Source organism: Cygnus olor, chromosome 8, assembly GCF_009769625.2.
Source record: "Cygnus olor isolate bCygOlo1 chromosome 8, bCygOlo1.pri.v2, whole genome shotgun sequence".
Taxonomy (NCBI): domain Eukaryota; kingdom Metazoa; phylum Chordata; class Aves; order Anseriformes; family Anatidae; genus Cygnus; species Cygnus olor.
Window position 1 is genome coordinate 31193755 of NC_049176.1, and position 15641 is coordinate 31209395.

General features: G+C 49.6%; 1 protein-coding gene across 10 annotated transcripts in view; it reads left to right on the top strand.

Moving 5' to 3' along the window:
• Window positions 1–10259, top strand: part of PDE4B (phosphodiesterase 4B) — a 192326-nt gene extending 182067 nt beyond the window's left edge. For all 10 annotated transcript variants that reach the window (XM_040565348.1, XM_040565349.1, XM_040565350.1 and 7 more), the window contains 8 exons: window positions 1423–1601; window positions 2188–2286; window positions 2420–2584; window positions 2993–3092; window positions 3785–3939; window positions 4033–4155; window positions 5230–5412; window positions 8200–10259. In XM_040565348.1, coding sequence (XP_040421282.1) covers window positions 1423–1601; window positions 2188–2286; window positions 2420–2584; window positions 2993–3092; window positions 3785–3939; window positions 4033–4155; window positions 5230–5412; window positions 8200–8565 — 1370 coding nt within the window. In that variant the 3' untranslated portion in view covers window positions 8566–10259. The remainder of the gene's footprint in view (window positions 1–1422; window positions 1602–2187; window positions 2287–2419; window positions 2585–2992; window positions 3093–3784; window positions 3940–4032; window positions 4156–5229; window positions 5413–8199) is intronic.
• The last annotated feature ends 5382 nt before the right edge of the window (window positions 10260–15641 follow it).

A 15641-nucleotide genomic window follows, 5' to 3' on the forward strand; every position in this document is an offset into this window, starting at 1 on the left:
GGACACCCTCTTGGCCAAGCGGCTTGCTCAGAAGCTCGAAGCAGTCCCCAGCCCCCTGCAAGCCCGCAGGCAGCAGCGTTAACCAAGCAGAGTCCTGCCAGCAGCAGTAGTCCTGGTGCTCTCAGCCCCCACGTTCAACATTTTGACTTCCAAAGACCGCGGGCATTGTAGAAAGGTCTTGTGTGCCTGTTGTCCCCGAGTCATGGATGGGGACGCTGCTGCGAGCAGTGCGATGGGGTCACAAATAAGATCTGCAGAAGCAGTAACATCTCAGTGAAAGGACGAGAGTCAAAGTGGGCAGGAGCCTCTGTACAATAATGCTTAAGGCACAGGAATCCACATGTGCCCTCTGATAGGCATTGAAAGCAATGAACGTGATTTGTTAGCCAACTATGAAGCATTATGAAAACACCAATTAAAGGTTTAAAATTAATTACCATATTTTCATAAGTGCTACTTTGTGCTGTACGTTGAATAGCAATATACACTGTGTAGCTATATTGTCTTTCTCTGAGGATTTTGCCTATTTTGTGTTCCTCAGATTCTCCACTGCACTACTCCTCAGGCTGTTAGATATATTGAAAGGATCTTTTCCCAGAATTCAACAAGTTTGTGAAGCTCACGGTTTAATGAATTAGAGATTTCTGTTCAAGAATCTCCATTTTACACTGCCTTAGCATTAGTCATTGCTAAGGAGATTATATATAGGAAAGTCCTTCTGTTGTTCAGCAAAGGCACACAAGGGAAACACCCATTGATGTCAGCTTGACTGTTGCTGTGAATAATGGCTTCCTTCTTAATTGCAGCGTTGCAGACACACTGGTAGTTCTTATTTCAGAGATTTTTAATTAAGCTAAGGCAAAAGTAACTAATGCTTGGATGCCTAGTCCCTCCGGAGGTCCTCAGATCTGCAAAGGTGCAGAGATTATAGTAGGCTATTTTAAAAGTTCACGAAAAAATGGCTAGTATGAAAGTCATGAGCCACTGTATCTCCATTTTAATGCAGCAAATGGAGTGGTTTTGAAGGCAGTAACTAGCGTATGTGGATAGATTTATCTATCAAACACATCTCCCCAGCCAAGTTTGTGCCCCACTGCGAACCTACTTAATGCACACTAATATTGCTATTATCTCTAAGCGTACTTGACAGTAGGGATGTACCCTGCACTTTGTATGTTATTCTACACATTTTTAGTAGAAAGAATTGTTGTAGAGGGCAAACCTTTAATAAATAAGTGCCACCAATTTATTATTGGGTTGTTGTTTTAGGAGCAGGGGGTATGGGCCCTAATATGCATCAACTGGGTAATACTTAATCATATTTAATGATCGAAGGTAAGGGTTGACTTTAAGGAGTGTGATGGGTGCTCACACTCTGTTTCTGCAAATGGCATTGATTCATTTCACCTTTATTTGTTACAGACAAGCAGAATGATGTGGAGATTCCTTCTCCCACACAGAAAGACAGAGAGAAGAAGAAAAAACAGCAGCTCATGACACAGATCAGTGGAGTGAAAAAATTAATGCATAGTTCAAGCTTAAATAATACCAGCATTTCACGATTTGGTGTGAAAACAGAAAAGGAAGACCATCTGGCCAAGGTATGACAGATCCTTACGGTTCTGGGAGAGTCAGTATGATCTCAAAGCAGGGGTTGGATTGGCTGAATTGACTGCCCCTAGGTGAAATTGGAACCAGTATCCCCTAAGTGATATGGCCACTACAGATGTTGTAATTTATGGGACCAGACCCTAACAGCATATTCCCAGGTTGACAAATTCTTTGAAAATGTCACTAAAATAATCAGAAACTGTGATGAAGGCTGAGTAGAGTAATTATCAAACACAGGAACATAAAGCAACACTATGTGCAACAAACTGGCTACGAGGCCTTTGTCTCCATCAGGTGCATTGCTTCTTGCTACCTGGGAACAAACATCACAAATAATTCCCCTGGTGCAGGGAAATGTGGTCTCCTTGTACAAGTGCTTTGACATCAGCACTTCACAGTCACTCTGTGTTCATGTACTTTAATAATTACGTGTGCTCATGCACTTACTTGATTACCACAATTAGGGTTGAATTCTCTGTGTAAACTTTTGGAACATGCAAAAGCCTCAGTGAAAGTGATAAATGCAGAAATGTCTTGAGAAATATTTTAATTGTTCCCCTTCTGTCTTTTCAAAAGGAACTGGAAGATCTGAATAAATGGGGTCTCAACATATTTAATGTTGCCAGGTACTCCCACAACAGGCCGCTCACCTGCATTATGTATGCTATATTTCAGGTTTGTGGTTTTCTGATCACATTTGCTATTCTTTTACGACGCTATTTTAGTTTCTAATTGCTTTCTGCTATGTTGCCTTCCACAATATGACATCCTTATTTGATACATACATCTGTACTTATTTATTATACAGGAGCGAGATCTACTAAAAACATTCAAGATCTCATCAGACACTTTTGTAACGTACATGATGACTCTAGAAGACCACTACCATTCGGATGTAGCTTACCACAACAGCCTACATGCTGCTGATGTTGCCCAGTCCACCCATGTTCTTCTCTCCACCCCTGCACTGGATGTGAGTGACCTAGTTTGAGCAAAGTGGTCTGTGTCGGGCAATTGTCAAGTTTTAACGTGGGATGTTTTGAATGGTGGATTAAAACCAGCACACTGCTTATATGAACACAGAAGAACCTTAAACTGAGTCAATCACTGATAGCACTCAGACTTGAAAAAAAAAATGCAGTGGGCTGCCTGTTCTTCTGAGGGCTCAGTTTACTACCAGAGAAGAAAACATAAAGAAATTTCAGCAGCAGCTTTATTTGTAATCTCTGTTTCATCTTAAAGGGCACATGCTGCATGTAGACCTTCTGAGTAAATGCCTTGTAATTCAGAAAGAACAATTTGTTTCTCTACATCAGCATCCCAAACTGTTGAGCAAGAAAACATAGGGACTTTTCTGACAAATTTCTGTTTTCCTTCCTAGGCTGTCTTCACTGATTTGGAAATCCTTGCTGCAATTTTTGCAGCTGCAATTCATGATGTGGATCACCCTGGTGTCTCCAATCAGTTTCTTATTAATACAAGTGAGTTTTATTTCAAGTACAATTATAACTTCATCTGCAAACTTGGAGTACATTTTCCATTACAGCGAGGTCACAAATTATGACTTTCAGACTGTGTTGCTTTCTCAACATATTGTGCAGTAAACTAGTCCTACATTTTGAAATGGAGCAGTAATTAAAATTAAATTCCTATCAAAACAAGGGAAGCTATTGTAGTGCAATTTGCAAAGTGGCCTTGAATCTTGTGGTTATTACTTGATAAGGCATAATAAATCTTCCCATCCTGAGTGCAAATTTTATCGTTAATATAAGGTTAATAATGCTGTTGCTATTGACAACAATAAAGCCTAAATATTGTGGTTCATATTGTATTCTGCAACAGGCTAAGCATGTATTTTGATTCCAAAATATGTGTATTGTTCTTTTTTGGAAAGTGCGTTTGCAGGATTCATGCTTTCTGTTGTCAGTGGTTCTGAAGCCTGTAACTAAGTCAACCAAATACTATTTTGTTCATTAGAACTGAGCAAAGGGCTGTTTATGGTATTTACATATGTGCTTAGATTAGAAAACTGTGTGCTCTTGGCACATGTGAAACAAAAAAAGAAAACTTTCCCGATTTATTGCATATGGATAAACAATTCAGTGCCCAGTGTTTGCTGTTTGAAGTCACGCATTTCTCATACTGGAGTCACGTATTTATGTTGCTCTGCTAGATTCTGAACTAGCCCTGATGTACAACGACGAATCCGTCTTGGAGAACCACCATCTTGCTGTGGGTTTCAAACTGCTTCAAGAAGAGCACTGTGACATCTTCCAGAACCTGACCAAGAAACAGCGTCAGACTCTCAGGAAGATGGTGATTGACATGGTATGACCTATGCTCATGCTGCTACCCTTAAACATAATACTGGCTTCTTTGTATGGCTGCCCTTGCTGAGATCGCGTTTTCTCTTCGGTAAAGGTATTGGCAACAGATATGTCCAAGCATATGAGTCTGTTAGCTGATCTGAAGACCATGGTGGAAACCAAGAAAGTGACCAGTTCAGGAGTCCTCCTTCTGGATAACTACACAGATAGAATACAGGTAGGTCAGAGGACGTTCCTGTAGCATTTCGTGTATTTTGTTCGGTACTGAAGAAACCATGTTCCTGTTTTTGCTGTGGCTTCTCAGTAGGCTATATATAGTAAAGTTGCTGACCTAGATTTTCAGCAATCACGCAAGAACTGTAGATATATTTTCTTCTGTTCTGCACCACAGAGACCAACAAGGTGGTACAAGGCGGTCTCCTGTCTTTCAGGTAGAAGGATTTACGTTTTTAACACTTAGAGCGTGCAACTGCAAGCATGCATGTCCTTCTGAGGTTAATCTGTAAGGCTCAGTTTTTGAGGGCTCTTGAATTTCTTTTCCACTTTCCCCCCATTTCTTTATCTTAACAAAGAAGTATAGCCAGATTGCTATAGCATTGCAAGATTGCAGGAATTTAATTTGTAACTCCATACCTAAAGCAACTCTTAAACTGGGTTAAAAATTATGTACACTCTGTTCTCTGTATAGTCTGATCCTTGATTTACAGAAATGACAAAGCAGTACTGGTAGGGGGTTACGTAGTTAACACGTAGGACGAAGTACATCCTGATCCTCTCTCTACTTTGATGGCCAGCTTCTTAAGAACAGTCTCATAGGAAAACTGACCTTACATTTTTGTTTAAGACTGCTGCTGTTGAAACAGGTCACTCCATTGCTGTCTAAATCCTTGTAGCCACAGTTAGTCAGGCACATTTTTGTGTGTGTGGAAGGGATATTACTCATTTAATAAAGAAGGAGCGTTTAACCATATGAGAGCATGAAAATAAAGTTTGAATGGTGGGAAGCACCTGCATTCAAAAACAAACCTATATGATGTAATTAACATTGCCACCGCTGCACCCTCTGTAAGTACTGAGTTGTCTAAAAAACATATAGCACAGTTTATTTTTGGAGCAGACCATAGCAGCTAGTCACATATATGGAGATATTACAATGTTAATATTTTTATGGAATGTTGCATAATCAAAGAGTCTTGTGGTTAAATGTTCTGAATTAAGCAAGCAGATACAGCTTGAAGCCGTCCTCTTTTTCCATTTGATTTTACGAGTTTTCTTATTAATATAATTGCAGGTTCTCCGAAATATGGTACATTGTGCAGACTTGAGTAATCCCACAAAGTCTCTGGAGTTGTACCGGCAGTGGACAGACAGAATCATGGAGGAGTTCTTCCAGCAGGGAGACAAAGAACGAGAAAGAGGAATGGAAATCAGTCCAATGTGTGACAAACATACAGCGTCAGTGGAAAAATCACAGGTAATTGGCCTTGAGCTGCATTTTTGTATTGCCTAAGCTTGTATTTTTAAAGCAGAGACAAAAATTCATCTGCTTTCTCTAATACAATTAGGCAAACAGCCAGCTGTTCAGAGGGTTGGTTCTGATTGACCCTGACATGCAGCTGTGCCTGAAGCTCATATAGACTCACTAGGCTGTTCAGCCTCCTTTATGTACTCCTTGGCGTCTCCTCATTTCTAAATGCATGCTTATCTTGCCTTGTTTGTGTCCCAGTTTCCAGAGTGAGCTGGTTTCCTTTTGTTCCCCAGGCTGGAAGAGTGTGATTCTGATCTCCCCAGGTCTCTTCTGTCTTCACACCCTACAGCCTCCTTCTTAGCTCTTAATTAGCACCTCCTAAACCTACTGATACTGTACCCCACATTAGAAATTTATAGCAATGCCAGTCCCACTGAATGGCAGCGATAGGAGTGTCCCCAAGCTGAGCTCCATTTCAGGACACGGAAAAAGTCTGAATGTTGGTTGTTTTTCAGCCTTGTGTAGAATAGTTTTGCACTTCTTGATTAGGCCAGTAAAGTTAGAGGCCTGATGGAGTCTCTGTGTTGTGAAGTCAAAGAATAGGTATTTAAATCAATACAAATCTTAAAAAGAATTTGGATATTTCTTTTTTTTTTTTTTTTGAGATTACCTGGCTCATTCCTAGTTCTGGTTCATAGATTAGACGATATAAAGGTCAAATTTCTTCTGACCTGTGTAGCACAGGCCATAAAATTTCACCTGGCTGGTCTCTAATGAAGCCAGTAATTTATGTTTGCCTAAACTTATTCCTGTCTTCATATAATGGTGTCTTGGTTGTTGTTTTTAAATGACTTGAGCAAGCCATCATCGAGGTTTTTCAGCTTGAATAAGTAACAAAATTGACGATAATTATTTCCAAATGTCCTCTTGGGCTAAGCCAAGTGGTTTCAAAATTATTCACTCAACCGCATGGTGATTTTGTTGGAAAAATCTGTCTTATTTGTTAACCTAACAAGAAGTGAATCCTTTGGCCAGGCTTGGCCAGAAAATGCCCATGTGCTCCACATATAAGCTCCAATTATTTTTTTTGTTTCACATATGCCCTTCATAGAGGTTTCAAGATGGCATTTTTGCTATGCAAAAAGAACAGGAATTGCACGAAATGGCTGCCATCAAAATACCAACGAGTGGCGGGGGGGGGAGGGAAGTGGCGTTTCCATCCTGGAGCGAAACAAAGAACCGATGGGCAGACAGTATGCAAGTATTGCAGGGCTCTGGATGTTCCCTCTTTACACCAAAATATTTTAAGATCAGCCTTCGGCCATCTGGCCAGCTATTCTGTGATATGGGATGTTTGTTTAAAGGAACAATGGCTTTGCTGCAAGGTTTGTAGCCGTAGGTCCTGCAGCCCTTGAGCATTTTGGGTGGCGGTGAAGCCATCGGCCAACCGTACAGAATTTTTTTCACTTTAAAAGTGCTCCGGAACATGTGCTGCAGGAAATTTTCATCACCTTTTTGTTTAAGCTGCCTCAACAGTACGTTACAATTGAATGTTAATGGTTCTATTGACATCCTGTTGTGTCTGAAGGAGGCATGTGTGATTTCCAAAGCAAACATCTGCACGTTGAGTCTGGCCCCTTTGAGAGCCATTTTCCTGCTGCACAGAAATGTTGTCCAGCAGAGCGAGGAGAGAAGTGACACACGCTGCCAAGACGGAAGAATTTCAATCCTCTTTATGGCCATTCAGTTTTCTCCATCCTGGACGTACGTCCTCTTAGTCAGACAATTGAAAAATGATTTAGCTCAGAACTTACGCGCCAGCGGGTGGATGGACTGACGGACCCGGCCGCAAGCCTCACTGTTTCCACCACTGGCACGTCACTCCACGGGAGCCAAGCAGCAGTGGTCTGTCCACGTTAGTGCAGGAGGACTTCTTGTCAGGGTTAGTTACCCTGCTTTCTGCACTCTTTCCAAAATGAAGCAAAAGGAAGGGAAATCTCTACAAGGTTCATAGAGGTGGCTGTGTTGGCAGCGCAGAGGAAACACGCTGAAGTGTTTAAAGATGCAGCACCACAAAAGAGTTCAGAACAGATACAAGCTGCACACTGTAGTAAAATACATCTAAAGGTCAAACTTAAGTCCATAAAAGCAGGGACATTCAGCATTAGGGCTGGTGCTCACCCTGAGAACACTGGCATTTTCACAACTGCCAGCCAAACGAAGCCCCTGGGGTGTGACTGCACGTTGCCATAAATACACCAACCTTGTCCGCAGTCCCCAGGAGCCCCGTTTGAGATAGAGCACATTTTCTCAATTCACGGGGTGGGGACAACAACTGTCTTAAAATGTCTCTGTGCACTGGCAGTTGGTAGGTGGCATTTCTGCAGGGACCTCAGTGGGACGTTCTGCCTTCAGAGCAGTAACTCGCCCTGCCTCCTGCACAGCAGCGGTTGATTCAGTGGTCAGGAAAAGACACCTACAAGGACATCCAAAATCATTCATGCAGCCAGGGATGGAAGTGGCAGCTTTATCGCTGAGTTTCCAGGTGGCTCCTGCTTTTCCTCAACCTTCCATACAAGGCTTGGTTTTGGACAAGAGGTCAACCTAGCCCCAGCTTTGGGGGTGCAGCTTCGGTAGGAGATGATTATGTCTGTGATCAGACTGTTCTGGGACGGGGAGCTTGCTCCCAGGCAGCTATTTTGCTTGTAAAAATCATGTATTACGCTCATCTTAACTCTTTAGACACCCATCTACTTCCCTTCCCTTAACTGTGCGTGTTCTTGTGTTTCTCAGGTTGGGTTCATCGACTACATCGTCCATCCGCTTTGGGAGACGTGGGCTGACCTGGTGCAGCCCGACGCCCAGGACATCCTGGACACGCTGGAGGACAACAGGAACTGGTACCAGAGCATGATACCTCAGAGCCCCTCTCCTCCGCTGGAGGAGCGGAGCAGGGACTGCCAGGGCCTGATGGAGAAGTTCCAGTTTGAACTGACCCTCGAGGAGGAGGATTCGGACGGACCTGAGAAGGAAGGAGAGGGCATCGGCTACTTCAGCAATACAAAGACACTCTGCATGGACGACCCAGGGGAAAAAGATTCACAGAGGGAGGCGAACATAGAAATTGTGACAGAAGACACATCTCCTGTTGACACATAATGTCCTGTACCTGTGTAAGTGGATTTTAAACACTTAATGAGCATGCGAGCAGTCTCGAGGGACTCGCCTGCAGCCTGGGTCTTAGGCCTGTGTCTAACATTGGCTAAAAGTTCTCCCCAGCTACTTGAGATTGGAGTCAGGGTTGGAGATCGTGTAGTGAATGATTGCTCAGGAAATTGCCGGATGATTTACATTGTGGTTTAAGCCTTGTCAGCTAAAAGCATCGTGTTGTCCTGGAGCTGGCTTGAATCGTAACTGAACAGTAAATGACACACAACTGAGAGATTTTATACTGTTAGTTTTGGAATTTATACCAGTTAGACTGATAGAAACTACTGATTAATAACTCTACGTATAAAACCTGTCCACCTGACCACCTGTCTGCAGACCTGTGTGCCTTCTTTGTAAACACTTTCATGTCTTTTCAAGAGTCTATTAAATACACGGAGTTTAGTATAAAGAGCAACACAAAGTGTTTCAAAATTGATGGATACTTTTTTGATTCTTCCTGTTACAAGAAGCAGTCTTCCTTTTTTCATGGGCAATACCTGTCACTTTATTGCAGTTAATCACTTTTACAGACTAAATAGAAAGGACACCCTCTGTTTTGCATTACTGCACCTCTAGTAGTCTTCTTACTACTCCAGACGGCCCATTTAGAGTCACTTCATGCCATCGTGCACCCTCTCCGTTGGCTTGCTAGAAATAACAGTATTTTTTCCTCAACTGGGTTTTCCTTTCGTTGTGCACAGGACAAAGGGTAGTTTGTTTTCATGGCACCGTGCAGTACATATATCAGTAAGCGTAATAAGGCAGTGTGTGACGCGCGCTCCCCCTCGGCAGCTCCTTGGCTCAGTGGAAGTTGCACGCTCAGATGTTTGTGTTTCTCTCGCCTGTTGTTCACGTTTCCTAGGTTTAGGTCCACCGTCCTCCTCCCGCACTGCCTTGAGCTCTAACACCTCCATTACTGTTTATAACAGTGTATTTATTACGTAATGTATATACTGTAATGTTTTGTAAGTTATTAATTTATATGAATTAACATTGCCTGTCGGCGGTGATGTTAATTGTGTAGAAAACTCGGAATAAGAGTTGCCTTTTTTTCTTGTAACCTTTTGTATTGCATAAAATACAAGAACCTGAACATAGCTGAAGAGACATACGCAACCCAGGAAGGGCATTTGGGTGGCAGCCGCCCGCGGGCTTCGTCCTCGCAGCGAACGGGGGCGAGCCAGGCCCCAGGGGAGGGGAACTGGGGGGTCGTGGGCGCCGAAAGGCTGGAAGGGGAAAAGGAAAAGGAATCCCCCCGCCAGTGGGCCGGCTTTTAAATGTCACGTTCCAATTTCTGAACAACCCAATGTGAATTTCTATGACAAAAATGTGAACTGATGTAATAATTGTGCTGTGAAACTTCTTCTGACAAAGCTTGTTAGGCATCGTGAGCGGTGTCAATCTCAGTTTGTAAAATATGTTTCAAGCTTTTGGTCCAACTTGTGACTAACTAGTTAATGAAAATAGCACAGTTGTGCATGATCAATGGGTTTGTATGTCTGTTGAACACTGCATTGTTCCAGGTGGTTATTTTATTGTTTTCAAAAATTTCACACAATGTATGTTATAGTATTATATATTGTGTTCAGATGCATTCTTAAGAGATTTTTATATGAAGTGAATAAATGAAAGCATGACCCTGCCTTCGGCTCTCCTCGGCGTTGTTTTTTGTTGTTTAAGCAGGTCAGTTTGGGGAGTACCTAACAGCAGGCACGGTACCTACGGTCGCTTTAGGCACAATAGGAAGCCGGCTGGCACGTGGTTATCGAGCAGCTCAGGGAGTAAAGGAAAAACGACCCCTCCTGTGGCCGAAATCCAACAGCCACGCTCAGGGGCTTCCTGTGCTCGGGCTTATGAATGGTGACACAGCCAGAGGGCACGGCACGGCTCTCCGGCACCCGGCGGCACCATGGCTGGGCGAGCACGGCTCTCCGGGTGCTGGTCCTGAGCCTCGGCAGGGCCGGGGCCTGTGGCCGGCCGCGGCGGTGGCGACAGGAAGGCGCTGCAGACAGGAAGGCGATGGCCGCGGCCGGCGGCACACCAGAGGCCGTGGGCTGCTTTCATGTCCTGGCCTAACCCAAAACAACCGACTTTCCAGTAAAAACACATCCTGCCAGCGTGCGGGAGGACAGCCCGGGCAGCGCCGCGCTCCATCTGTGACGCACGGCCGGGCAGGGCCCCGGGGTCGCCCTCGCTGCGGGCGATGCACGGGGCGCCCGCGGTGCTCGGGGCCGATCCTGCGTCGGCGCGGCGAGGTGCTCCGGCTGCCGGCGCGGCGTGGGCTCCCCCGGGCTCTCCCCAGACTTCCTGGCTCCGAAACGAAGCCACTTGAAAGCGCAGATCCCCGATGCCGCGTCTTCCTTCCCACACAGCACTTAATGGCAGCAGCAATTAACAACCAGCCTTCATCAAAGCCTCACAGGCCCAGATGTAAGTGGGCTTCAATGGAAGCTGACCTCCAGGTTGGCGAGAGGCGCGAAAGCTGAGTGTGCACGTACGCCGCCGAGCTCGGGGCCGCATCCTGCCCCGCAGCGTCCCGCAGCGGCGCCTCCGGGGTGCTTTGTGCCGCGGCTTGCCAGGATCCTAACCGCTAATGAACACCTTCTTGGCAGTGCTGGTACAAATTTCCCTGTTCCGCTGAATGTGCCCATGCGCACGGTTTGCTCATACCCTGCTGCGGGTGCGCTCGGCGAGCCACGCGCACGGCTCTGCCCTGCAGCACCGGGAGCCGCGTGCCTGCTCCCGGGACGTGCGGAGGTGGGGAGCGGGTTGTGGGGCCGGGAATCCATCCGAGGGCAGAAAGCAACGAGCTGCGAGTGCAGGTGATCCCCCAAAACCGCAGGCACGGTGGGCGGATGAAGGGAAAACGAAGCGATCTGCCGAGGGGGCCGGGAAGAACAGGGTGCGGCGTGCTCTGTGTGGCACCCTCTCGCCCGGCTCTGCCCCCCTCCTGCCTTCCTGGGCTTCATTTTTTTTCCTTTCCAGTGACCCATTTCTGCCAGGCAGCAGCTTTACCGTGAATACATGCAGCGTGGCGGTGCTCTGCGCTGAAATAGCAGCCCCCTTTCGCTCCTCAGCAGCAGCAAGCGCCCTGCCAGCAGCTCTGCTGCTGAATAACCCAAATCCTCCCATTTTGGGGTGGGAAATCCCAGTTTAGGTGTGGGCTTGCTTGGTAGCTCACTTTCCTCGGGGGATGAGGCTGTGTGTTGGCTGTGCTTCGCTGGCCCCCAGCACCAGTGCAGTTCCTGCAGTTTCCCTTGGCACCGGGCGCACGTCCGCGCGCACGCTGTGGATGCGGGGCTTCGGCTGTGGGTGCTGCTGGCGGCTGCTCCCCTCTCCCCAGCCATACCCCGGGGTGCAGCCGCACGGCTCCAGCGTGCAGCCGGGTGTGCAAGCAGGTGTGCAAGCAGGGGGTGCCCTTGGGGTTGTGGTTGGGCATGTAGGGCTGCTACCTGCAGGCAGTGCCCACAGTTCCCCAGCTCCTGGCTGTCCCGTGCCAGGCACAGGACATCACCATCCCCTTGTCCCAGTGGCACTGGAAGACCCACGCTGCCCTGTGCTGGGGCTGTGGGATGAGGGGAGCCCAGGCTCGTGTTTCAGCAGTGGCTGAGTAACAGCTGGGCTTGGGAACGTAGTTCTTGATGTTCTTCCTTTTCCCAGACACGCAGGAGTTGGATACCAACCTTCCTCCTCTCATCAGCCCCAGCGATGCAAAGCCACAGGGCTGAGCCACACACGGAGTGCACCCCCAAAAGGTCTCAAAGGAGGGTTTCTTCTGAAGGAAGAGGCCGTGGTTCTCTTGTCTGGGTAAGGGCAGCTGCAGGATCGTGCCACGCCATCGGTGCTGCCCCATGCCGCTCACCAAGGGACAAAGGACAGGGACACGGTCCCTGCACTGAGGCCCCCAGCTGCAGGACGTTGGGCTTGCCGAAGCCACAGCAGTTGCCTCCGCTGTGCACAGTCAGCAGAACCACCTCCAGAAATGTGCTTTCATTGTTATGGCTGCTCGGCCTCCGTCGGCTTCTGGTGGTGTTTAGGCCGTGCCCAGGTTGCCTTGGGGCCGGCAGGCTCCCAGAGGACAGCCCTGTGCTCTGTGGCGCCGTGTCCTCCCCGGCGGGACAGGAGCAGCTGGCAGGGCAGGACTCAGCCCCAGGGACCTGCAAACGATGCCGAGAGCTGGAGGTGGTTTGCTGGCCGTGAAGATTTAGGTGCCACTGGCTTAGCGTTCAGCTAAAAATCCTACAGATTAAAAAAAAAAAAAAAAAAAAAGAAATTAAAATCTCAAGCGCTGACGGTCTCACCGTCAAAAACAGGAAGATACTCGGGGCTGGTGCACAAAGCCCAGATTTTATCGTGCCCGCGGCGCTGGAACCAAGCCCAGCGGCAAAGAGCCCCGGTGCCAGGGAGGTGGTGCCGGCACGGCGGCTGCGGGGCTGAGCGCGGTGCTGTGACCACGCGGTGACCGAGGAGCCCGTCCCCAAGGGCTCCCCGTCCCGAGGGCGTCCTGGCCCTGCTGTCACCCACACAAGTCCCTGTTCCGGGTCCCTCTGATGCTGTTTCGGCACCTGCTGAGATGCCAGCATCCCCCTGGCCCACACGGGATGTCCCCGTCTGCCTGCCCGGAGCAGGCACCGCCAGGAAGCCGCCCGTGTTGGTGAGTTTCCCATCCCAAAACTTATTGGTGGCAGCACCAGGACTCGTGCCATGCCCAGCTTGCCGTGGTGCACGAGGGACCAAATGCAGCCCGTGTTTGGGCAGGGTGTGCCGGGCCGTGCTGCTCCCCCTGGCACCGTTTGGCCCCATTTTAGGGGTCTGCAGTGGTGCTGGTGGGGGGCTAAGCCCCAGGACCAGCCCGAGGACATTCCCTGCACCCAAGAACAGCACCCGTGGGCACAGCACAGGGTTCCCCGTGGGCACCGGGGCTGCCTTCCCCTTGCTCCCTTCACTCCAGGACTGTTGCTGTCAGCCCAGGCGTACACAGCCGCAGGGATGTGCCAGCTGGGGGGGGGGCGCAGCACGGGCAGCAGGACACAGAACCACGGTGCCCCCGTCTCCCCCCACCCCACTGCTGGTGGCTGAACGCCCTCGCTGCCCCTCGGGGCGCAACGTGCCACGGCTTGGGTGCCCCCCACGCAGCTCCGCCTGCGTCCCGCTGCGGCCCCGCGGGACAGAGGCGGGGGCCCCGCCGTGCTGCAGCCCCACATTTTGCCAAGCGTGGGCAGTGCCGCCCCCGGCGCTCCCCGCACCCTGCTCCTGCACCCACGCAGCAGCCGTGGCAGCCAGGGCTCGGCCCGCTGCAGCCCCGCAGCCAGCCCCGGCCTGCCCGCGCAGCCATGCGCAGCTGCACAGCTCCATCTGCCGAGCCCCAGCCACTGCACAGCGCAGCAGGCGCAGCAGGGCGTGCGGCGGGGACACCCAAAATGGGGACAGAAAGCAGGGATGTGCACGGCGGGGTCGGCACAGCTGGAGCTGGAGCGGGCCCCAGGCAGCTGGAGCCGTGCCCGGCTGAGGTCCCGCAAGGCCGGGGCCACGCACAGGTGGAGGAGCGCGCAGCTGGGTCCTGTGCCGCAGGAGGGGTGCACAGCTGGGGCTCCGCACAGCTGGGGCCGTGCACAGCTGGAGCCTGTGTGGCTGGAGCTCAAGCACAGCTGGATCCCGCACACAGCTGGATCCCATGCACACAGCTGGATCCCACACACCCAGCTGGCAGCAGTGACTCCATGCCGCTTCCATCCCCAGGGAGTTCATTTTGGGACCTGTCACTTTTTTTGCCCCCCTTGCACATTCATTTCCCCCCACAGCCCCTCCATTCCCTGCCCTCTCCCGCCCCCAGCACCGCTCCTGCTCGCTCCGAAGGAGCTCAGGGCTTCGTCTGGCCATGTGCAAGCGCAGCTGGTCACTCCCAGGCAGAACCGTTTGACCCACTGCACAAGCACAGCCCTGCTTACTTTTCTCCAGCCTCCTCTTCCTCCCCTCTAACAGGCAACACTTTCAGCTCTGACACTTTTTTATAGGGTCTTAATACATAGATCTTGCAGAAAAATCTTGTTTTTACGAGGGAGGGGTAAATACTTCTTCCCTGGAAATGCAGGCCACGTTGCTGGTGGCTGGGGGATGCAGTCACCCGGAGCACATCCGCGGGCACCTGCGCTCTTCCCAGGTGATGCCAGGTGCAGGAGACACAGGGCCAGGGCTGTCACCTCCCTCGCTGTCACCCACGGGGACCCGTCCGCAGCAAAACGCGGGGCAGCCCCGACATCGCCCCAGCGCGCCCCAGGAGCAGAGGCAGGAGGCTTTCGCAGCACAAATGTTTTCAACGCCATTCATACACGTATTTTTTCCATAACCTCATTCTTCAGACTCAGCTGAGCTATTTCGGTGGAAACCTTCCTGATAAAAAAAAAAAAAAAAAAAAAAAACAGCCTGAGGCAGGCAACTGTCAGAAGCTTTTAGCATGGGTGGTTGGTGCTGGCAGCGGGGGCGGCGGCGCCTGCCCATGGGCACGGGTGCAGCTGTGGCTGGGGCACGGGGCAGCATTTCCAGCGTCTCACGGGGCCGGGGAGCAGCGCCCAAATACATGAAGTTTCTTCAAAATACCCAAACCTGTGCTGTTCCTATAGGTTTTACGTTGGATCTAAAACCCAACCCTTTGCGTGCCACTGAGCCTCCGCTTCTCACCTTGGCATGCAACGATTCGAATGGGGTGTTTCTTGGGGCAGAAACGCACGAAATGGGACTGTTGGGTTCCCGGGGAGCAGGCACTGCCTGGGCTCATCCCCGCTCCCCCTGCTGCCGGGGCTGCTCACCACGATGTGGGGCACACGGGGAGGGTGGCTTCCACCCCAAATCACACCCGGGCTGATGCTCGCGGCGATACCGCCCCAAAACAGGCTGGGCAACGCTCAGGAGCACACACACGTGTGCTGTGGGGCGGCGCTGCCGTCTGCGAAAACACACACCCATCGTTTGCATGGGGATTTTTTTCCATGTTCCTGAATACCTTCTTTCTAACTGAAAAAAAGGCA